This window comes from Seriola dumerili, unplaced genomic scaffold (assembly GCF_002260705.1).
Source record: "Seriola dumerili isolate Sdu_G_001 unplaced genomic scaffold, Sdu_1.0 BDQW01000081.1, whole genome shotgun sequence".
Taxonomy (NCBI): domain Eukaryota; kingdom Metazoa; phylum Chordata; class Actinopteri; order Carangiformes; family Carangidae; genus Seriola; species Seriola dumerili.
The window spans coordinates 5,295,439-5,319,050 of NW_019174336.1; the positions used below are offsets into that span (position 1 = coordinate 5,295,439).

General features: G+C 41.7%; 1 protein-coding gene across 1 annotated transcript in view; it reads left to right on the top strand.

Annotated features, from left to right (window-relative positions):
- whrn (whirlin) overlaps positions 1 to 23,612 on the top strand; it is a 139,402-nt gene that overhangs the window by 105,997 nt on the left and 9,793 nt on the right. The window contains exons 6-9 of the mRNA XM_022744586.1: positions 13,731 to 13,943; positions 15,130 to 15,351; positions 20,334 to 20,408; positions 22,139 to 22,730. Coding sequence (XP_022600307.1) covers positions 13,731 to 13,943; positions 15,130 to 15,351; positions 20,334 to 20,408; positions 22,139 to 22,730 — 1,102 coding nt within the window. The remainder of the gene's footprint in view (positions 1 to 13,730; positions 13,944 to 15,129; positions 15,352 to 20,333; positions 20,409 to 22,138; positions 22,731 to 23,612) is intronic.

Here is a 23,612-nt window from a genome sequence, read left to right on the forward strand (position 1 = left end):
AATTAATAAATGATGCAGCTTTTACACTACACGAAGGCTGCCACATGGTAAATGGACTGCATTTATATAATGCTTTTCCACTCAAAGCGCTTTACAATATACTGTATGCCACATACACACATAAACACACTCATGTACTGATGGAACAGCTGCTCTACCTCCTGAGCCACAGCCAAATTCATGTACTCACCAAACAAATGTGTATACACCAAACTGACAAAATATGTTGTTTATCAGCTCCTCCCAAATGTACGGTTAAGTCTAGGTAACTCTAGGTAACTTGAACTGCTTGGTCATGGTTGTCTTCATGGTTAAAAGCACTGACTGCTGAATGGATAAAAGAAACTAACTGTACTCACTTTTGTCCTCGTTACAGGCATTTTCAAATTGTGTGGTTGCATCCTTACTTCAGCTCATGTTGCAGCCACTGTCTTTCCAGTGATTTTATGTATAATCATTCCAGTATTTAAAGGAGCTATTTGTAAGTGTTGCTACTGCTACATCTTAGCATTAGCATTAATGGTTATTTTTTACCAGTCGAGAAGAAATGTTACAGGTTCAGCCTTATCCCTAAAACAAGAGCTGTCTCCAGAGCTGGAAAGCAACAGCTAACTTAAAAGTTAACTCTTAGCATGCTAACCAGCTAGCCCTGGCCCGTTTTGTCTCCTTCTGATAGCAACTCACTGTAGCCTCTAATCTGCCCTGAAGATGTGGCGCTGCTCAGAGGGCATATTATAACCTCTTATCTTAAATGCATTGATGGCTGAAGCTCTTGTCAAGCTCAATCACCACCACCTGCTCCCGCCAAGAAACTACATTCGGCGGCTGAGAAAACTTACAAATAACCCCTTTAAAGTGAAACTGAAAATTTTGCGATGGCTTTACAATAACATGCTTCTTCCACCGGCATTGATGAGAGATAGGATCGTCATTATTTTCACAACCACAAGAGGAAAACATTAGTATTGATCATTTAAAAGCAATTGAACTTAAGACCAGTGCTGTCATTTTTCTGGTGAGGACAGTTTCCACCTCCGTGATACTGTAGTAGTGGTGCCAGTCAAAGCACTGCAGCCACAGCGGCACGTGTATGAATAATACGATCTGTGCATTTCCCGGTTGCAGTGCCAGCAGTATTATGGACTCTTTCTCTGTGTGGTAGTCGTGTGTGAAAAAGCATTTCTGCTCTTCATCAGCTTCCGCTAGTCAGCCTGGAGAATTTATGACGACTTGGTTTCCTTCACCCTCTCCAACAATTTACAGGACACTTGCCTTCCTATCCAGTCTCTCACCCAGTGTGCGGAGAAATAAGTCAAGCTCCTTGTGATGAAAAACCATCCGAGCTGTGAGAGGTGCCACACTGCAGCTGTTGAACTGGGACTGGATTAGATTTGATACTGTAAAGAAACTAAGGACTGCATTGTAAATAACGTCAGAAATACTGGTTTGCTATGTTTTCACACTTGAAAAGTCCTTTGCACTTTGCAAAATTCAATTATGTTTTTTAAAGCTTCCCTTCTGGAGAGCAACATGCATTGGACCTGTGCTGTTTTTGTGGAAATGCTCTTTAGAGTTTTTGTTTGGTATTTCTGCTTAATTCCACAGTTCACTGTGAAATTGAGGTGACGTGACAAAGGTCCCAAGTTCAGCCCAAGTCTTTGATGTTGCAGTTACGTGACTGGTTTCTTTGCGACTTGAATTGGCAAAACAACTGAAAACTGTGCTTTAGGAGAGAGATCTGCCCTCTCAGCGTCAGACAATGAGCACTAGGAATTTGATTCAAATGTCTGTTTACAAGATTTTCCATAGATGCAAACATACTATGACATTTCTGATTTTTGTGACATGATGATGCATTAAATGCAAAATTTTCCATCTATCCTTCCATTAGTCTAATGCAAAAAACATATGCAGGCGGATACAGGTTGAGTCTATCCTGATTTCCATGTTGAGGTGATGTAGAGGATCAATAACCTTTTATAAGACAGTGTGCAATCATCTCAGATTTAAAAGAAAACCCTCACATAAAAGTGTCATCAGCCGTGAGACGTTACAGTGACAGATTAAGAAATCTCTGAACGAGGGGGAGCAGAGAACAAGCTCATTCTGAGAATCAAAGGAAATCATTGTCATGGGCTTCAGTTCAGCTCATATTTGTGAGATTCCCTTCTCTCTTCTCCATTGTGGCTGTAAAGAAACATCATGACAATGCAAATGGTTACCTAATTAATTTCAATCCATTCTCTAGCCATTATTTTTCCTGTCTACAGCCAGTGCAGGAGGAAGAGATAATAAAACAGAGAGGTGCTCAGCCTGTATTGCCAAGACAGTTTATGTGAACAACACATGCTGTGCCCCTGGACTTCACTTCAATAGCAGCAACTCAGCATTTTTCCTTTTAAACAGACATTTTTATGCCAACCAGAGAGGTTATAATGCCCTGCAGCAGGACTTTAAAATATTGGTTTCTCTGCCATGTGTAATTAACACAGATTTCAGTATTAGAGACAGTACTGGTTTATATCTGCAGTGAATTATTTCATTGTCTTGACCACGGGTGCTTGTGCACAGCTGTGTTTTGAGCTCAGTGCCCACAGGGGGACAGCAAAATTTAATGTAATGGGTATCCATTCAATAGTTGTTCAGACAATTAACACAACACCACAAATGTCAACATCATCGTGTTGTTATGGGAAAAGTCAGGGGATCACCAGAGACATCAGGATTCATCCTCGGGGGACCATGAATATCTGTAGAAAAAAAAAAAAAAAAAAAAAAAGAAGTGCCAATCCATTTAGTAGATAGTAGTTGAGATAGTTCACAGGATAAACTTTGACGTGCTGGTTGCACTAGAGAGAAGGTCAGTGGGTGACAAAGTCATTGGGATTCATCATCATGGATCATCACCATGAATATCTATACAGCATTTTCATGACACTTCATCCAGTAGTTATTGAGATATTTCAGTACTGGCTGTTGCTATCATGGCTAAAACTTCACTGAGAACCACCTCTAGGACTCCTTCAGACTTATCATGCTACCTCTGATTAATGTATGGTTACCTCTGGGCAACTTTAGGGCAGCAACAGTGGAACAAATAACTGTGTTATATGAAAGGGATCGCTCATAAAAAACCCATTGCATTGCCCAGTATCAAGTGACAGAAAGCCGAAGTTAGCATCTAGCTACTGAAGAAAGTCAAGCATTCAGCAGGTCGGGATTTGGTGGAGACCAAGAGCAGACCTGGAAGGAGAGTGAATATTCGCCAAGTGCCAAGAAACACAACTTCACATGTAGCCTATGCTAATGTTCCCAGTATCTGCTCAGTTGCTCAACTATGGTTCAATATATAAATGACAGTAACTGCTACAGTAGTGTGAGACAAGGCACAAACCCAAACTATACATGTGTGAGGCAAAAGCTTAAAAGCCCCATGCTTAGTGACGCAGAGTGGTGGTAGCAAAAAAGACACAAGGATTGTTACAAATAAAAGTGTATGATAGGAAAAGTTCCACATATATTGCATGGCCCATAAACACATTACACCCTGCACTGGGTTAGAATCGCTGCATATGAACATGAGTCATAGATGCTCATTTAACTTTTTGTGATTCACTTGGCTAGGTCATTACTTAATCAATTTGTAAAGTTAGTTAGTTAATTTTAGTGAGCTAGTCAGTATATAAATAAGTTAGTTTGTCAGTAAGAAAGTCATGTATTTATTAAATAATAGAATTAGCCATGTTTGTCCTGCCAATAAAAGTGTTGATAACTTTTGAAAACAAAGCAGGTTAGTTAGTTCATTGGTCGGTTGGTAAGTCAGGAAGTTAGTTAGTTAAAGAAAGTAAGTTAAAGTTATAACTTTTCACATTGTGTGTATAAGAACATTACGTGTAATTAAAAACAAAACCGACATGAAAACATCAAGGGGCATGAAGGCAATTATAAAAACTGTGTGTATAAACACTCTGAGTGCAGAGGGGCTACATGCAGTTTGGTTGGGGAATGACACATACTGCCAAACTCTGCTATAAAAATACACAAACAATACAAATATAAAATAACCTGATTTAAACAGTAGATGGATTTTCAGTAACAGTCAGCACAGATGGCACAGTGGTGTCCTGTCCTCCCCTCTCCGTGTGTGGCAGGGTCAATACTTGTAAACCAGACACTACACTACAATCCCACGGCCATGTAGTGTTTTTGATGCTGACTATTATTAAAGTGTCAACTGGATGATATTATTGAAACCATGCTGTGTGTCCGTTTGAAACCCTCGTCCTATACACTGACCTTGAGGAAGTACGTGTTTGATGAAAGTGGAGCCTTTTGATCTTCTAGACATGTTCTGTTTGTTTGCATGAATTTCAAGCAGCGCTGGGTTGTTTGCTGATCTTCTCCATTATTATTGACCCTACTTCCTGAGCTTCTTGCTCTGGGTCCAACACTATTATCTGACAAACGTAAAACCACACTGATTATTTCACATAAGAGATTTATAGTTTTATGTTTTTCTTTACTCTAGTTTATGTTGGAAAAGATTTAAAACACCAGAAATCAGAATTTGAGAAAACAAGAATCAGAATTTGGTGTTTGCTGTTCAGATCTTTGTGTTATCACGGAGATGCTGCTGTTCATCAAATCTGAGAAATCCACACAGTCTTATAGAGGCCTGTGGACACATACTGTTGTGTAGTTTTGGTTTGTTGTTATTTTTCATGGTTTCAGTTGAGCCCTGCTGAAATGAAGGGACGTGTTTAAAGCCACAGCATACAAGGATTTTTATTTAAAAGTTTTCCTCCAGCTGTGCAGCAAAAGTTTGGGGAAGATGCGTCTTTGTGACGTCTTTGTGCTCAAACTCATGTCCATGAAGAAATGGTTTTCTCAGTTTGTTGTGGAAGAACTTGGCTGGCCTGCACAGAGCTCTGACCGCAACCTCATCCAACATCTTTGGCACTGAATGGTATTCAGACTGGTATTTAGGTTTTATATAAAAGGACAAAGCCCTGCTATGCTATAATGGCATGTGCTACAGCAGCTGTATGAGAAGAAACTGGTACAAACACCAAAAGCTTTTTAAAAAGTGGAAGAAATAAAAAAATGTTGAAAATAAAACCACAGTTTTTATTATGAGAGTCAAAGTGTACAAGCTCAAAATAAGTCAAAACAACTAAAAGACCTGCAGGTGGATCGGCTGCTGCTCTGTGCTTGTGTAAGAACGGGTTTGTACTGTATGATGGTGTGTGTCTGTGTGTGTCAGATACACACAGTGAGAGAAAGGGAGGGAGAGAGGGCATTAAGTTGGAAAGATATGTATAGCGGCGTGGCTTTAGGGCTCGGCAGCCGGGGTTGGGGGGCGTGTGTGTGTGTCGTGTGTTGGGGGGGGGGGGGGGGGGAAATAATTCACAGCTCTGCAGCTCCTCCATGTGAGCCAGAGATCCTCTGTTAGTCGACCCACACTGCGAACCTCACACTGTGTCAACACGTCCTCAGCATAAATATTAATCTCTCACAGAACGATCGGCCAGTGATTGTGCTGATCAAACAAGCAAAGAGGTTTGTGTTCATCTTATCATTTTCTGCATCCTCCTGTCGTCTCTCCCCCGGCTGGTGGAGCTCATCCCCACGGTCACATCGCCTGTCCTTCCACACACACCCCCTCCTCTCCTCTCTCCCTCCATCCTGTAATTGAAGCCCAAAGGCCAAACCAGACCGATAAGCTAATTAATTAAGGATAGGTCACACAGCAATTCTCAGTCATTAATTCTGCTATGACCCCATTTGGGCCCTGATCTACAACAGATGAATGTTGTTTGAGAGACAACAAAATGTATTACAGCAAATAACCAGGGTAAATATTGCTTTTGTCTGTCAAACACAGTTTGAGGTTTAAACAGGTTGAGAGGCCCAGTGGTCAGTAAACTGCTCATAGATGTAATGACAGTGGAGATAGGCCAAGATGAACAGCAACGTAAATGTTAGCATGCGTGCGCTTGAAAGTTTGAAAACGTCTTAAATTCAAAAACTACTGATGCTCAAAACTGAAAGCTTCAAGAAGCTGAACCTTAAGACGTTCTACATTTGTCATCAAGACAATTCCGTCAACTTCGAAAACTGATGGTTCCCAAAACTGAGCTGGCAAAAAACAACTGTAATTCCCAGAGCTCTCTTGTTTAGCAGCAGCGAGGTTCTTTCGACTGCTCCAGATCAAATCCTTCTGCTAGCAAACAGAATTCATGATGGATTCATTGTATTTTCCAGAGGTTTTAGTTTTACAAAACAGCACTGGAAATAAACAACATAAAGCGTGTGATTACGCTGGGTTGGCACCCAAGAAAAGCAAGGCTGAGGCTGCATTTAAGGAAATAGACATTTTGTGAGTAATGGCTGAATGAAATCTACTGGCTTGAATGGGATGATAAACACACTCAGAGGGGGACTAAATTGAGCCACACTCACAATCCAAATCCAGCTCACAAAATATGTGTTTTTTGTACCACATTGTCGCAATAAATTTCATTCAGATTTAAAAATGAAAAGTGCAGGAGATGTTGCACGGCAGTAGTGGAGAGTGTTGCAAACAGGATGAAATAAGGCAGCTTAAGCAGAGGTTGTACAAGGTTACACACGTAATAATTATTCTTAACACAGATACCTTTTCACTACTGCATCATCACTGTGCGAGACGGGACGCTCTGAACATACCCGCCATATTTAAACAGCCAAGCGACCGCACACCGCTCACTGTAGCCTGTACACGCGTCTTAGTTACTGTTATATTCTTTTACGAAACCCACAAAAACCACACCGAGGTCAGATGAGGAGGTGCAAACGTTTCTCTATTTAGTATTTCTACGATATCCTCCGTTGTTCAAGTGTGTGTCACAATAAAGATGGCGTCATGATAGCTTCATGCGATATCTCTATAGTAAGTAGACACCATATTGAGGGGAAACATCTGCAGTGGAAAGTCAAGAGGAGTTGAGTCAGTACCATGCAATGGATAAACGCTATAACATGGCACCATTGTGCCGGTGTGACACTCAACTGTTTCTCATGCAAATTAACATCATCAAACCAAATGGGGGCCCATCTGTCCTCAAACTCCATAACAACTGCTCTATTTCTCACACAGTTAACTTAAATGTCTGATTTTCCATTTTCTCTTACAAATCATTAGATGACCAACAGACTTATGTCCCTGTCAATATTTGCAATTTTAATTTAATTGACCATTCATGGGTAATTATGGGAGTTAATAAGTCAGATCATGGTTTGTAAACTTAAAACAATATTCCAGTTTTTTGAGATTTATAAAGTGTAAAGTTTAAAGTGTGATTTCCAGGAGAAAATTGTCAGTTTAATGCAGTTTTATAAATCAGGATATGTTGAGCCTAAAGTCATTCACTTTATTTATACACAGATTGTTGGCGCTACACAGCCTGGGTGTATTCAGTGATTTACTCTCTGCATTGTACTGCCATGCAAGAACGACTCCAAATCGGCTGATGGCAGCTCTCTGTTGTGAAACATTTAATCACAAGATTTCATTTGAATGAATAAATATGAACATGTCGGGGAAAAGTCTGACAAACAAAGTCAAAGATATTACAGCATTTACACAGATGCCAAACACAAAGACAAAGTTGAAAGAGAGGTTTCTCGAACTGGAAAAACAAACCTGCCATATGTTGGCAACACAGCAACAATGACATGCAACTGATGTTGCATAACACCACACAAAGATATCCGGCAGCCTGTTTGATGTATAAATATTAATAATCCCAACATGCAATCCAGATTTCAGCTCTGCCGGCCGTAAGCTGTTACTGTTGAGTATGATTTCAGAACCATCAGATCCTACCTGTCAGCCAGCTGTGCTTCCTCTGCACTGATGCACACTGATACGTCCAATATGACTGCAGCAACAATCCAAAGCCTGCAGCTGAAATATGTCTATGCACAGCTCATCAGACCGAACCAAAGAGCAGAATGCACATCAACCGTTGGAGAGAGCTCAGGAGCAATATAAATACTTTATAAATACTTTGACAGTGAGTTGGTGAGGATTTATTGAGGCTGTAAAAGTCTCTCTTAAGAGATGTTGGTTCACTTGCGTGTCAGCTTGGTAACGTCCCCACGCAGCAGGTTTGTGACTTTAACAAGACAAGTCTCTTGTCTTCTTCAGGGGGAGTTGTTCTGATGTACATGTTGTCATTTTATTTCATATTTGGGAAAACTGGAAAACTCAAACTCAGATTTGTCCAAACTTGTTGTTTGTATACTATTGTCACAGTAAAATTACTTTTTTACTTCTTCTTAGTATTGTCATTCTGACCATGTTAGCATTTAGCTCAAAGCACTGCTCCGTATTGAAGCTGTCATTAGTAGAAATGTATGTAGGCCTACCACTTGTATTATTGAGTTGTGTTTGTGTCTGTGTTGTGTTTACATGAGTCCTGTTGGAGATGTCAGGAGCTGGTTTTTAGGATCAAGGCGTATTTTACAGTACTTTATCTGTTGGACTATCAGCTGACGTGTCAGAAACATCTTATTGTCCTGTGCAGTGGCAGCAAACATGAAGGAAAAACATGACTGAATCAGAGTTCATTACAATCGATGTTACTCTTGTCTGCTGTTGTGTCTGTTGGGTCAGAATTTCTATATTTGTAAGAGTTTTATGATACTTTAGAGCTTGTTTACTTGATTATAGTGTTCAAGTAATAAATTAACACTGTTTCATCAAAGGAAAGCTGCTTTCTTGACAAAGACTGGTGCACTTGTCTTACCTATAATAAACTGCATCCACTGTGTGGTACTTGTGCATTCTGCACCTGTATTCTTCAACAAAATCAGGACAGTTTAGAACTATCTTTAAATGAATAATTTGACTCATTACACATGAATTGCACGAAACTACTTGAATGTAAATGAAAGATAACATCTGTTAATACTCATTTTAATTGTATACAAATGATTTCCATTTATATTTATCAGTCAATTGAATAATAAATGTCTTGTGACACCAGAAGGTAATGTATTTCCTGTACATCAGCCAGTCTTCAAAGAACGTCCAGTAATTTCAACATCACAACACCAAATCCTGATAAAGTCACAGATATTCAATCGGTTGCTACTAATTTATTTTCTGGCGTATTGAAGAGTTTAGCAGATGTGGCTGCTCTAAGCAAAAGACAAAAGAAAAGCCAATTAGCAGTCATAAATTGTGATCAGAGCAGGGTGGATTTCACGCGTTGGCGAAATGTGCGGAATGAGATCGGAGCTGGTTTGAACCTTGTCATTGAGCAACGGATGAGATCTGACTCAATGGCTTGAACATATTCCTTTTATGGTTATTGTCATTAGAGATGGACTCTTATTTCTCCATCTGATGGCGGCATTATGTCTCATAATGTGATTAAATCAGAAGACAGTCACCCTGGGAATCTTAGGTATCTGCCAGCTTCATTGTGCACAGTGCCAGTGATGTAGTAAATATGTCTATTGTTATATCTTTCTGGCTGTGCAGAGACCCTCATAAAGTTTACATATAGACCTTACAGTTCTGTGAGTAACCAGGGATGGAATTGAGAAGAATTTATTGGATGTTTCTGCAATTGCAAAATCACAACATGGCAGAGGTAGACTTGTTCCTGTAGGTTTTAATACCAAGATCTGCCCTGTGAGGTTAGACCCAATCTGTGCCATAGTCATGTGTAATCGATTTTATGGTGTTGATATGACGATCTTAACTCTGCGTTCTTTCCCTTGAATTTCCACATCCTGTTTTTTATTTTCAGAGAAAAGGGCTTAAGCTCTCTCTGAGAAAAATACAAACACAGACCGGGTGCAGGGATGTGAGGAATCAGGCGAAACGTCACTTAGCAAGTAATCTAGTTTAGACTGTTGTTACTATTTGATAATGAAGCTGGAAACTGACTTTTCTTGGTCTATGTTTACTCAGTGTGTGTGTGTGTGTGTGTGTGTGTGTGTGTGTGTGCGCGTATGTGTGTGTGTATTGAATGGACCCCACTGTTTATATGTACATGTGTGTACAAATTAAAGGAAACATTTGAATGAATGAATATAACTAATGCAGATGCTTCCACACAGGTGCACTACATGGGAAAGTGGTATCAGTTAACATCCCATAATGCTCTGTGGCATGTATGAAAGTGCTGAGCGAGCCAGGTTGATTCTGATTTTGTATCAAGAAGCAAGAGGAAAAGAGCTGGGTGACATTGTTGGGACGTGGACAGCAGGAGCTTCAGTCACAAAGATGCTTAACTGGCTTTGTTTCAATAGGAACAGTGAGTAAAGTGACATCTGCATTTAGATCTATGGGAAAGACATCAGTAACTAGGCTCGGATATTGTGGTCTACAGCGATACTCGTGCATCAGTGCGATACGTAGGAAAAACAGAGGAGCGACTCTTTCTGACTGATCATTTCAATGCAGGTCGTGATCAGACTGTGTCAGCAGTTATAGCCCTACAGGTATAGTGGGCTTGCAGTGCACAAACCCCTCATTACAAAGATGAATGCACATTTGAGAGTTCAGCGGTGCAAAAACCGCAGGCAGTGGTCTACAGAGATGAGCAACAAAGTGATATGGTCAGATGAGTCAGAATGATACAGGCTTGATGCTTGACCCCTGCAGTGAAGGGAACCGGAGGAAGGGGCACTGCAAATCAATACAAAGTTGTTCTGAGTGATCACCTTTATCATATGATGAAACATTTCTATCCTGATGGGAGTGGTCTCTTCCAGGAGGACAGTGCCTCCACCCATAGGGCACAAGGGTCACTGAATGGTTTGATGAGTATGAAAATGATGTGAATCATATGCCGTGACCTTTACAGTCACCACATCTCAGCCCAGCACAACACAGATTTTGGACTGACGTGTTAGACAGCGCTTTCCGCCACCATCATCAAAAACACCAAATGAGTTCATAGACTTGTAGAATCAATGCCAAGGAGGATTGAAGCTGTTCCCGTGGGTTGTGGTGGTCCACTTTCACTTTCAATTAAAAATGGAAGAATGGGGGGTGGGTGTGAGTGTGCGTGCGTGCGTGCGTGCGTGTGTGTGTGTTCTACTGAAAGCTCAACAGATCTGGTCTATTTGAGCAGAGGATATACTGTAACAAATAATTTACAAAACATGGGGTGTGAATGTCATTAAGATCAGTGCGAGATTGTGTGTGTGTGTGTGTGTGTGTGTGTGTGTGTGTGTGTGTGTGTGTGTGTGTGTTGCAGAATACCTAAAGTAGACAAGGAATAACAAAAAGGCTACCACATCACCAACAGGGTGCCTGCAGAGAGCGAGAGGGAGAGTAACAGGACCTAGATTTATAGGCTGGTGAACGCCGTGGGCCCAGGTGTCACCAGAAGGCACTGATGAGCGTGCTGCAGTGTCCAGGTGCATTAGACACTGCCACACAAACAGGTGTAATCACATACATTTACATATGTAGGTGTATATACATCATAATGTATAGAATGTATATGATTCAGAGTATCTTTGGAAATTTGTATTCATTTGTCTAACCTACCAAAAAACTGAACAAAAGAAATAAAAAAAAACAAACACAAAACTCACATAATAGTGAAATATCATAAACGTAAAGGTTTTGACGACCATGTACAGCTCAGCCAGATGATTGCTAGTTGTCATTCATGGAGCCTTTGCAAAAAGCCGTTGGATGAGTTATTCAGAGCTATGTTTACAGATAAGCGAGGTGCAGAGGAGGCTCAGTGTGCTGTACAGTGTGAACTTTAGGGCAGGGGCATGCAGGGCACGAGAGGTTTTTGTGTTCCAGGACTAAATATGGAGAGTAATGGAAGAGTAATTCAAGAAAAAACAGTCTCATATCTTTTGGGAAAATGCCTTTTTTTCTTAACTTTATCTCTTTATCTCTTACCTTTTTTGTTAAATTGAGTCAAGCTATGGCAGAGATAAAGCTTGTGACATTTCCAGGTCTTAATGCAGCAGCTTTTTGATCTGACCTTATCTGATTTGCTCTTTATCAACTGGATGTCAATGGTGGTTGTAGTTGTTGTTGTAGTTCGTCGCTGCGATTAAAGGGCGAAACAGCTTATCTGTTTGATGGACGAACAAATGGACCGGCGTTACGGGATGTCCATTAACTGTAAAATGGTGGTCTTACAGTAAAAGCGTCCTCCCTCCGTCCTCGTGTATCGCCTTCACGAGCAGACCTCATTAACAGGAGACTGCAGGTGTTCCACTCCAGTTGAGTGACGACCGATTTCATTAGCTCCTTCAAGTGCCAATCTGCCCTCTAATACGACAGCGAGAGACGGAGCGACTGCTCGCATGCCTCGTGTGGTCCTGTCCGTTCACTCCATGACGCCCTTGACTTAAGTAACCGAGACACAAATGCTTTGGAGAAAATCTCGTGGTAAGCACTGCGGTGATTAAGATTCAGGCTGGGTAACACCAAAGTTCACCTTGGGCATTAAACAGTTGTTGGCTCTGCTCAGGCAGGGACACTAGAACAACTGCTGCTGATAATACAGACGGACGAGTGCGGGCAAGAGTTGAGGATGAGGTGAAGGCAAAGAGTGGAGGCGGAGGAGGGGAAGTCGTTGCTGGGCCTGTTTCTTCCTCCTGCTTCCGTCTCATACAAACGCAGGCAGACACAGACCCCGGAGCTGTGACTTTGAAGTGGTGTCTTTGATTAAGGAGTTAATTAAAGAAAAGCTGCATGGTAGCGAGCAGATAACTGAGAAAATAAAAGAAAAGGGACAGGCAAAGAGAAAAAGAAAAAAAGGAGCAGATATGGAGTGAAGAAGTGATATCGACAGCTCATCAGTTTCTGAAGTGTCAGAGTGTCGTCTTTCTGATTGACAGAGCAGCCAGCTGGCAAACAGGAAGTGGATATGAAAGCTGTAAAAGAAAAAAAAAAGAAAAGAAGTGTGAACAGCACAGTTTCTGTCCTGCTGCTGCGTCTGTGGTGTTCGCATCGCAAAGCGTGAATGATGATGGGTGATGGTGGGACAGCAGGAAGACAGGATGATAATTTATACATCTGGGATAAAAAGACTGATGGTTAGTTCAGTGTCTGTGGGTGTAATTTATGTTCTTTTCCTGTCCACCCTGATCAGTTTCCTTTGTCTCCTCACCCTGCTGCTCCTCTCCTCGGTCTTTGCAGTTATCTCCCGCCGTGTCCCCTCTCTCCTCCCTATCCATCACTTCTTCCTCCTTATATTCTTCTGCTCTCCTCCTCCTTCATCAGCCTCCTTACTCCTTGTAGTTTCTCTCCACCTCTTCCATCCAGCTCATTTCCATCTTCCGCTTCCTCTCCCAGTTTCACTTCTCTGCCTCTTCTTGCCTTCTCCTGTTCCCTCACATCTTTCCTCTTCTTTTTCTACCATCTCATTTAATCCACCCTCTGACTCCACAATCAATATTTTTCTCTTTTTCCTTTTCTTTACTGTCCTCATTCTTTTCTCATTTTTCATTCCTCCTTTCCACCCTCGGCCTCCTCTTCTTTCGTCCCTTCCTTATCCTTGGCTAAAATATTATCTAATCCCATTTTACTGCCGCCACTGCTCCTCTCCCTGACCTGTCCTCTTTCAACTTTATTCCACTTTACCTGCCAAGAAAGTGTAATAAATAAGAAATATAAATGAATGTTAAAAAGCAATAAGTCCTAAATGTGTCCATCTCTTGTCTTTTTCTTTCCTCTCCTCCATCCACATCAGCCTGGGTTTTATAAGGGTGTGGCAGGCTCACAGGTGACTCTGTCCAGCCTGGTGAACCAGTCCCGGGCCATGCTTGACGAGCAGGCGCGCCACCTGCTGACCGAGGTGGAGCGGCAGACCATGAGCTACTACGTGGAGGAGTACCGGGACGGCCACATCGGCGTGGAGCAGCTGGTCATGGCGTTGTTCGAGCTGCTCAACACTCACGCAAAGGTAAATGTCCAGGAGGCTTTTGTCGAGTCTGAGAAAAGAAGGAAAAATATCAAAAGAGAATCAATGTTCTTTGTGCGGGGATCTGTTCTCCGGAACAGTTTGTGTGTGTGATTGCTGTGAGGTTTGAATTGAAGTTTTCTGAGACCTTCTGAGATTTATTCCCAGGCTTTTCGTCGATGCTTACTGTTCTGTTTTCCTTCCTCCCCGGCTCTTAAAAGTCTTTTGTTTTTCTCACAGTCTGCAGTTGTTCACCTTATAAAAAGACACAATAAATCAAAGGCATTTTATTTCCAATTTCTCATGTACACTGCTGTATCATACTCCCACAGAGAGCATTTGTAGCTGCCTTGTGCTGCATTTAGAACCACTGTGCAACTGTCTTACCTGATTGGTTGTTTTTCATTATCAAGTTTTTTGAATTGTACAGTAGTAGCTCATGTTAAATAAGTTTGATCATTCAAATGATCATTTAATTTTAGTTGGTGGATTTGAATTTCTTTATACCAGTGTTACAGTTAGATGACCCTGATGAAGGCCACAAGCTGAAACGTGTCTGTCTAATAATAAAGTTCTTCTGTTTACTGCAAGTGTAGCAGGAGTTTTGACCCTGATTTTAATCCAATGTCCATATTTTACATTTTTCCTGTGTTTTATTTGAAGTCTTGATCCATATTGATCAACTTTGATTAGCTGACTCTTTTCTGGAGGTGAAAAATAAAAATATAGTAGATTTTAGGTAAACACTCAGGGAAACCAAATACTGCAAGGGCGGATGTTGGGCCAAGCTTGGGGCATGGCTGAGAGCGATGATTGCTTTGTTGTTACATCACAAAGTTACAGAAGTCCTGATGGCTGGTTTTAAGGCTCAGTTTCTGAATACAAGCTGTGTGCATTTCTCTGTGGACTGAGCGCTTTGATACTTTCATAATATAGAACCTAGGCCTGATTTATATTCAAAGAACACATGGACATCTACCTTTAGACTATATGGGACCTTTAAACAAAAGCTTAAAAACCTATTCAGTTTAGAATGGTTTAAAGTTTTGGTGCAGCAGACTTGAAAGATAAACCGGTACTCAATCCTTTGTTTAATGTTCATCTTAATTGGTGAAACCCACCCATGTCTGTTGCATCATACCCATGCCTCCCCTTTTGTTTCTCCCCCTCTGTACCTCCCTCTCCTCAGTTTTCTCTCCTGTCAGAGGTACGAGGCCTGGTCACGCCGCAGGACCTGGAGTGTTTTGACGGGATGGTACTGCGACGTGAGATTCAGGCTCTGAAGGCGCGGCAGGGCACAGCTGGAGCCACAGCCCTGCAGCCAGATGCCCTGTCTATGGTGTCGTACCCTGATACCCTGACCTCGTCCTCAGCCAGCTTCATGACCAACACCACCCTCAGCTCTGCGCGGGTAGGCTGGGTGCACTGGTGGAGTAATTATCTAGATCTTGTTGCCTCTATCTCACAGTGTGTACCTTTGAGTTAGATTTTTTTTAGTTTACTTAATATTTTTGGGTGGAAACATCATCTCTCTTCACTTCCCTCTGCTTAAAATGTATATTCTACTGCTGCAATCATTTGAGGTTTTTCTTACATGTTTGAAGAAGCAGCAGCAGTTAAATGATGACGTATGGGCCAGAGTGCTGCTGTTTTCTGGTCTCCCTCACAGTCTGTGTATTTGGATTTTGATTGGCTACTTCTGTTTGGCTGTCTGCTCTCACTTCCTTTCCTTGGCTGTGTGTGTGTGAGAGAGAGAGACAGGGGGGGGGGAAAGCAGTGTGATGTATTTCCATGGTTTATAACAGATTCTGCTTTAGAAAAGATATTTTTGCTTTGGTGTGGACTTTGTTGGGCTGAACAATGACACCTTTCACTGCCTTGCTGCTGAGATTGAAAAGTCTCTCTTCTGAGATTTGATAGGTTGTATTTGTCTTCCACCTCACGCCCAAAATCCTCCCCGCTCTCCCCCTTTGTAGGAAAGACTGCTCTGGCTGATAGATATGATGGAGGTAGGAATCACTGCTGAAAGAGATGAAGCTTTCCAACACAAAGCCACACATGCGGGATACACACTAGAGCAAAGAGACGTTAAGTTAACTGTGGGCAGCTGACACACATACACACACACTTCAACTCAATCCTTGGTTTGTGGTTTTTGCTGTGAGTTTGCTTGGAGTGTTTTTCTTTTTTTTTTATTATTGCCTTCTCAGCCTGGATTTGGAAAGGAACTGTAGTGCTTTTAAAGAGAGTGTGTCACTCCACAGTCTGAGGTGTTAAGAGTTAAGACTCCTGACACTTCATGTTGTGAGTGTGAGGACTGTGGCTCTCCTCCTCATCCCCGTCTACAGATCTGGCTGTTTTTGTGAGGATGAGGTCACACTTCCAGAGAGAAGAGATCACAAAAAAAAACAGCTCCTAATTACAGAAGCATTTTCTGAGCTGTGCTCATCACAAGAGAAGGTTACATTTGGTTTATCCTTCTCTTTGCTAATTTGGAAAAATCTAGTTTTCAGTGAAAATTATTAAAATATTATAAACATAATATTTCTGTTAAAATGTTTTAAGCTATTTACTTGAAATACATGATTCAGTGTGTGTTCCTATCCCAAGATAAGATTTTTAAAGGTTTCTTCATGGGTGGCAGGGTGGTGCAGTGGTTAGCACTGTTGCTTCACAGCAAGAAGGTTCTGGGTTAAAACCTGCCGGCGGGTTGCAGCCTTTCTGTGTTTGCATGTTCTCCACGTGCCTGAGTGTATATCAGCCCTGTGATAGACTGGTGACCTATCCAGGGTGTACCCCGCCCTCGCCCAGTGTCAGCTGGAAATGGCTCCAGCCGCCCCATGACTCTAAAAGGATAAGTGGTATAGCTAATGGATAATCTCAGTAACGGCAAGTTAGCTGACGTTATCATAGCCGGCCACTAATGAAAACAGACATGTAACATTATGTGGCTTCCAAGTTACTTACACATGGAGAAGAAAAGCCAGTTCTGAGTCAAGCCAGACCCTTTAGCAGCTCGTAGGTCTCTGCATCTCAGTTAAGTTTTCTTCATGTGCAAACTGAGACATTACAAACTATTCATTAAAAAAGTACTTACATAAAATGACTCAATAGGAAAAGTTATCAGTAACATTACTTGTTACTTTACTTTGGTTACCCAGCCCAGCTCCATCAAAGGTACTGTACCTTTAAACAACTTCAAAAACTCTGTATACATCTTTTGTATTTAACATAAGTGTACAATGAAATGAGCAACCAGGCTGTTTGTGATCACTACTATAGTCCAGCAACTCAAACACAAATGTGTTAGTATGTTCGCATGCAAGTGTCTGATTTCTTACATGAACACACACACACACACACACACACACACACACACACACACACACACACACACACACACACACACACACAGGTGTACACTCGGTGTCTAAGCTGGCAATGGAGATAAGCTGTAGACTGCAGATTTTTGCATCAGTCATTCTCATTCAGATGCCTCAGATGGGTTTTGCCTGCCTTTCTGCTTTCCCCTTCGAGAGGCGACATTTACATGTGTGAGAGTGTGTGTGTGTGTTGGTCTGTATTCTTCCCGTGTGTTTATGTGTACCTATTTGTGTATATTTGTGCTGTTTTGGACCCATGGGTGACTGCTACCGCTGCTGTGTAAAGCAGATTAGAGAGCTGGGTGGGTTTGGGAGGATAAAAATACTGAATTTCCGAACCGCACTGAAAGCCAGGTATACAGTCGACTGCATACCAATGCACGTACACACACACACACACACAAACACGCACACATTATGAAGATAGACACGTAAACACAGTTGCTGTTTGAAGAATACCAACCCCCTGGCCAAACACAATGTTGCTTTTGCATGATTCTGCAAAACATCAGATTGTTTATTTTTTAAATTCAGTGCGTCAATTCTTTAGATTATTCCCTCTAATATCTGTGGATGTAAACTATAGTAATGCTTACACATGGTTAAGTTTAGGCAACTTAAGCTGCTTTTAAAAGCCTAAAAAAAACAGCCAACATTAAGGACTGGTCTGAAACAGGCTGTGAACACAAGGCTCTGGAGTCGCAGGCTGTGTTCGGACAGACCAAATTAGATTAAATACATCCAAGCACAGATTAGCATGCATTACAGAGAGAATACATTGAAGCGTGAATGTAGTAAACTTTACTTCCTGGATCATATTTCATCTTGTCATCATTTACTGTAGCCGCATGCCAATACCAGTGCAGCACCTTGTGTTTTTTGGCTGGACCGGCCTTAGAAAAGCAAATATCCTTGACTGAGTCATTACAGCACTGGTCGGCCATTGCTCTTTCAAAATGAATTGACACAAACACTACATTTCATTTTCGTTGATTTCATTACATTGCAGGCAGTGATGCTAACCTAGCTCCTTTGTCGTTAGATTTACTGACTTTTCATCGACCGACTTTTTACAAAAGCTTTAGCTACTTTATGTAGAAAAGAGTCACCGGAATTGCCCTGTGAGTCCGGGGTCAGACTTTCAGTGCAAAGCAGCAGCTTGGAAATGGTTCGGAAGTGACAGCTGATTTATATTTAGCCTAGTCTTAATGGGCCGCGTTTCAGTCACTATTGTCGGACAGCAAATTGTTGTCCGACAATAGTGACCGAAACATGACAACAGAAACAGAAAAACATGTAAATGAGAACAGCTTCATTGGGAATTCAGAAGCATTAACATACAGTTTTTCCAAGCACAGAGAGTAGGAGAGAAGCATAAACGAATGCAAATACGACATGATGACATCAATGATACGCTGATTAGCATATTTTGTAATCTATTGACATTTAGCGACTTTTCGAGCAGACTTTAGCTGCTTTCCATTGGAAGTAGTTGTTGACATTGGTTCCAGCCATATACAAGGGTTATACTAGGTCTTATTTAACACAGTCCTATTTTAGGTCTGAATGCGGTCCTGCCCAGAGCAAACACTGCAAGACTGCCAGGGCCACAAACAACTTCCACAATGAGGCGTCTGTGATCAATAGTGTTTGTAATCTGCTGTAAGTCTGTAATTTGCCTTCACTGTTGTTGTAGTTTAGGGTCTGTTTTATTTTAGCAATAATTAACAAGCCTGTATTATCCTGTAATCCTCTTTAGTCATTCGCATAGAAAATGAATTAGAGCTGCAAATTCAGCCCAGTTCCAGCCTAGCTGTGTTCACCCTACGCTGCACGGTTGTCTTTAAAGTTCGTCACTGTGCCAGTTGAGGTGATCATGGTGCTTCACCCTCTTGCTGTGACTTAGCCGAGAGACATGTCAGACTACATGTTGAACCCATTATAGCTTGCAGTCTGTCAGCAGGGCCGATAGGGCCAGAACTCCAGGATCAGGACTGCTGACGGTGTCACAGAGCATGTCGTACACATTGTCAAACCAGGCAAGAGAGGGGACCAACATTCTGACAGTCTGCCTCATGAGTGCCATCAACAGAGTCAGTGGTCTTCAACATGAACAAACCACCACACTACATAAAGATGACACTACTTCCTTCATGCTGAATGATGCCATTGGATGTGAACCATGTTATGCAAAATTGTCTAACATTACTCCTGGGTAGAGTGCGACACACATGCATCCAGATACACACACGCGCGCGCGCTGTTGATGATAATTGTGGTTGGACACGGTCATACATACACACAAACACAGCGTGCTCTCACTGGTTACAGTGCAGAGCAGCATCTCTGCATGTAAAAAGTTGATAGACTCTTGTGATAAATAAATTGTCTGTAAGTGCTCCCCGTGCAGCAACGAGGGGTAATTAAGCTGAATTGATGGGGCTTTTGTTCTGCTTTAATGGCAGAGTTAAATGAAGGGCAATGTTTCTCTGAACTCAGCTCCCCCGCTCTGAAATCCCTCACAGATCTGCCACAAATTACCCCCTCTCCACCACACCGGTGGGATTGAGCTGCCAAATCCTGCTTTGAACTGAGCTGATGGTTCTTTATCGATTTCACAGCATGTGTGTTTTGCTTGTGGAAGACGACATGATAGCTGTGTCTATGTGAGCGTGTGTGTGCGTGTGCATGACTTATTTGCTTGCCTTCCTTATAGACTTTGAGACTGGCAAGCAAATGCGAACAGATATTGACGTCTTTCCTCTTTTCTGGGAGATGTGGAACATCCACCAAATCTAATTTGGCATTTGTTTTCGGGATAAACACACATCTGTGTTTAGCATCTGCTCACTAGCTTTCTCCCTCTCACTTTAATCACTCTCTCCTTCCTCCCCCCTCTCTGTGTTTCTGTTTCTGTTTCTGTTTCTTTGCTGTCTTTCATCCATCCCCCCTCCTTCTCTCTCACCTCTGGCTTTCGACTTTTCCTCTATTTCTTTCCTGTGTCTCTCAGAACAACAGCGTGGTGGAGAGTAATGAGGAGGATCCTCCGGAGAGTCTGAACACGCTGCTGACCGACATCTCTCTGGTGAGCCTGGCAGGCCCCTGCTCTGGCCTGATAAAGATGGATACGGCACAGGGGAGAAGTGAGGAGGGGTGGGATGAAAATGATGAAAAAAAAATAGGAGGGGAGATGAGATAGGGGCGGATGGAGGTACTTGAGACATGGCTGACCCGCAGGCTTTGTATTGTAGACTGAGGTGGAGTGAAACAAGTGTTTGCACCGAATAAAGAAAGAAAAACAGAGCTTTTTGAGATTAAGTGCCGGTGTAGCCTTTCCTCATCTTTTCTCTGTTGTGTGCAAAGTGATGAGGGGAGACTGATCACTATACTCCACCTGGCCTGTCCAGTTCTCTTCCTGCCTCTTCATCTCTGCAAGAAGGAAGAGCTTACTGTTGCACCATAGTTTACAAAAAACCGACTGCACGGCGACCTCAGTTTCAAAAGCAACAAATCGAGAGGTCTCATTTGTTTATCTGAACCGCAGCAGAAGGTCAAGGAGGAAGCTTTTAGTCTGCTGTATTCCAAGGCTACCTGTCAACCGAATCATAACTCACTTTTCTTTCGTACACTTTCTTTTTTGCTCATTTTATGTCTCACTCCATACACGGGCAAGCCATCCACGTCTCAGTGTTGTTCATTTCACCGTCAGTTTGAGTTTGAGCTTTGTTACCCAGAAAAGCAGGACACCAGCGGAATCACACCAACGAGCAGCGACGTGTTGGGCCTGGTTTGGATGTTGTCAGTGTCTTCAGGTCAACTGTCACTGAACCTGGTGCAGTGGTTAAACATGTGTCTAATGCAGCTGTGTGAGTGAAAAACTGCTGAGAAGTATGAAGAAATTAATATGATAACTGGGTTTAAACTCTGGCTTTAACTGTATTCCCTCTGCATAATAGAGATGTAAAAATCCTTTGTGGAGTTCATGTTCGATACACTCTTGATATTTGTAACAAAGTTTGAATTTAAACACAAGCTGTGACTGTAAAATTATTATATTAAATATTATTATATAGTATTATTATTTATTTCTCTTTAGATGTAAAATCTGTTTTTTCTTCTTCTAGTATTTAGTTAAAAATGCAAATAACAGAAGATGGATAGTCTAAAAGGTGCATTTCATTCAAATGACTAAAAACATGTCCCTCACTTGTAAGTTGCTTTGGATAAAAGCTTCTGCCAAAGGAGTAAATGTAACATATTTTGTCATCAACCTCCAATGAAATTTTGTTTGACATTTTAAGAATAATTAGTCTTACCACAAATTAAACTCCATTCACCTCCATTGTATTGGCAGAAATCTCAGGGATTCCTGCCAATAAAACCTGGACAAATAAAAACAAAACTAGATATGACTCTAGGTAAGTGAGCCAGGAGATCCTTATTTACATACAACAGTGAAGTAGGCCATACAAGCCCATACACAAAAAAACTCTGGGAAACATTCTCTAAATTGAAGCTCATCTAAACATATTTACAGAAACTAATTTGTGAAGGCGGAATGTTTTTAAGACTTAAAGCTAAGATAAACATGTTGAGGCAGTCGTAGAAGCCTCTGTTGACAGTGTTAATGGGTGAATTTAATTTCGCCCTCTGGTATTTAACATATTAAAACAAAAATTTGCACATTTTCCCAAGTCAGAACTGAAGATTTCAGCTCCATGATACATATGGTCACATTCTCCATTGCAGTATATTGTGCTACAGTATATTATCACACCCCTAATCAATGATGATGAATATATCCTTTCACTTCAGGATGACGTACAGTCCACCACCGCCGAATCCCCCCCCTCCTTCAAGCCTCCACCCCCACCGGGGGTGCAGAGGCGCTCGAGTAGACGAGATCAGCTCAACAAATGCCCCTCGTCCGAATCCTCCCACTCAGGCTTGTACTTCACAGCCCCGAACTCCCACAACCAAAGTAAAGAGCCAGGACACAGCCCTGCCTCACCCTCACTGCACCACAAACGAGAACATCCCAGGGACCCGTCTCGGGACTATGCGGCCATCAGAAAGAGAGAGCCTTCGGTACCATCCAAGAAAGAACAAATCACAGCTGCTCAGTTGTCCATGGTCACCCAACACAACATCGGCCCTTTCCCCAGGGTCCAGTCCCCCAACAGAGGCACCAAACCTGCTGCCCCGTCCCCTTCACCTCCACCTCCACCTCCACCTCCACTCCCTGCTCCTCATCCACCCCCATCTCTACCCCTTAAGCCAGTGTCCATGTCCAAAGCCTCCCCCGCTTCCTCTCCTGGCTCTAAACAGCAGTTTGTTACAGTGGAGGTTCACAGGCCCAACGCAGAGCCCGATGTCAACGAAGTGCGGCCGCTGCCGCAAGCTCGAGGTGAGGACATAGAACACAGGAGGTTAAATGTACAAACTCGACATGTTTCAAGAGTAAAGTTTATGTGATTTGTCAAATAATTGCAACTAATAATTGTTTTACATTATTGATTAATGTGTAAATTACTTTTTTAAAACTTCATTAGTCATTTAGTAAAAAACTGCAATCACAATGTCCCAGAGCCCAAGCTGACATCTTCAAACTGCTTCAGACCTTAAGAGAAAAAGAGCCAAACTAATTATCAACTCTATGAATTACTAATTGCTGTGCAAACATTTCCAAAAATGTTGCCTGATACCTTCCGTGCTTTATAAGACTGTTTTGCCCGGATACAATTTTCTTGCATCAGTAAATTTGCTATCAGAATTGATATTGCAAGAACCTCTTCACTCATCAGTTTGGTGCAGAGTTATATTTGTAGACAACCAGCTCCACAAATAATGGCACACTTACTTTTTATCAGTCAGAGCACTGGAGCATCACAGACTGACTGTGCTGTGGGAACGTGTTCATGTTTTCAACCTTTCTTTTTAGAAACATTTGTAGTGTTTCTCTCTTGATAATGAAACACTGAGATTAAACGCTACAGTTGGGATTCATTTTCTGATACCAGTCATATGCTGATTTTCACTCCCTGCTCAAAATGAGGAAATATGCAGTTTCGATAATGAAGAAGATGGGTATAAATACATTATGTATAATCTCTCTCAAATGTGTATTTACTTGGATGTAATGTGCTTAAATGAGCAATTATCCAGAACATTGTGCATGATGCCACTGAATGCACTAATCTTAATAAGGTTTTAATCCTGTATTAAATCTTAAAATCATATTTTTTATAAAACTCTGCTTGAGACAGGCTTAAACCAATGAAAATAAAAG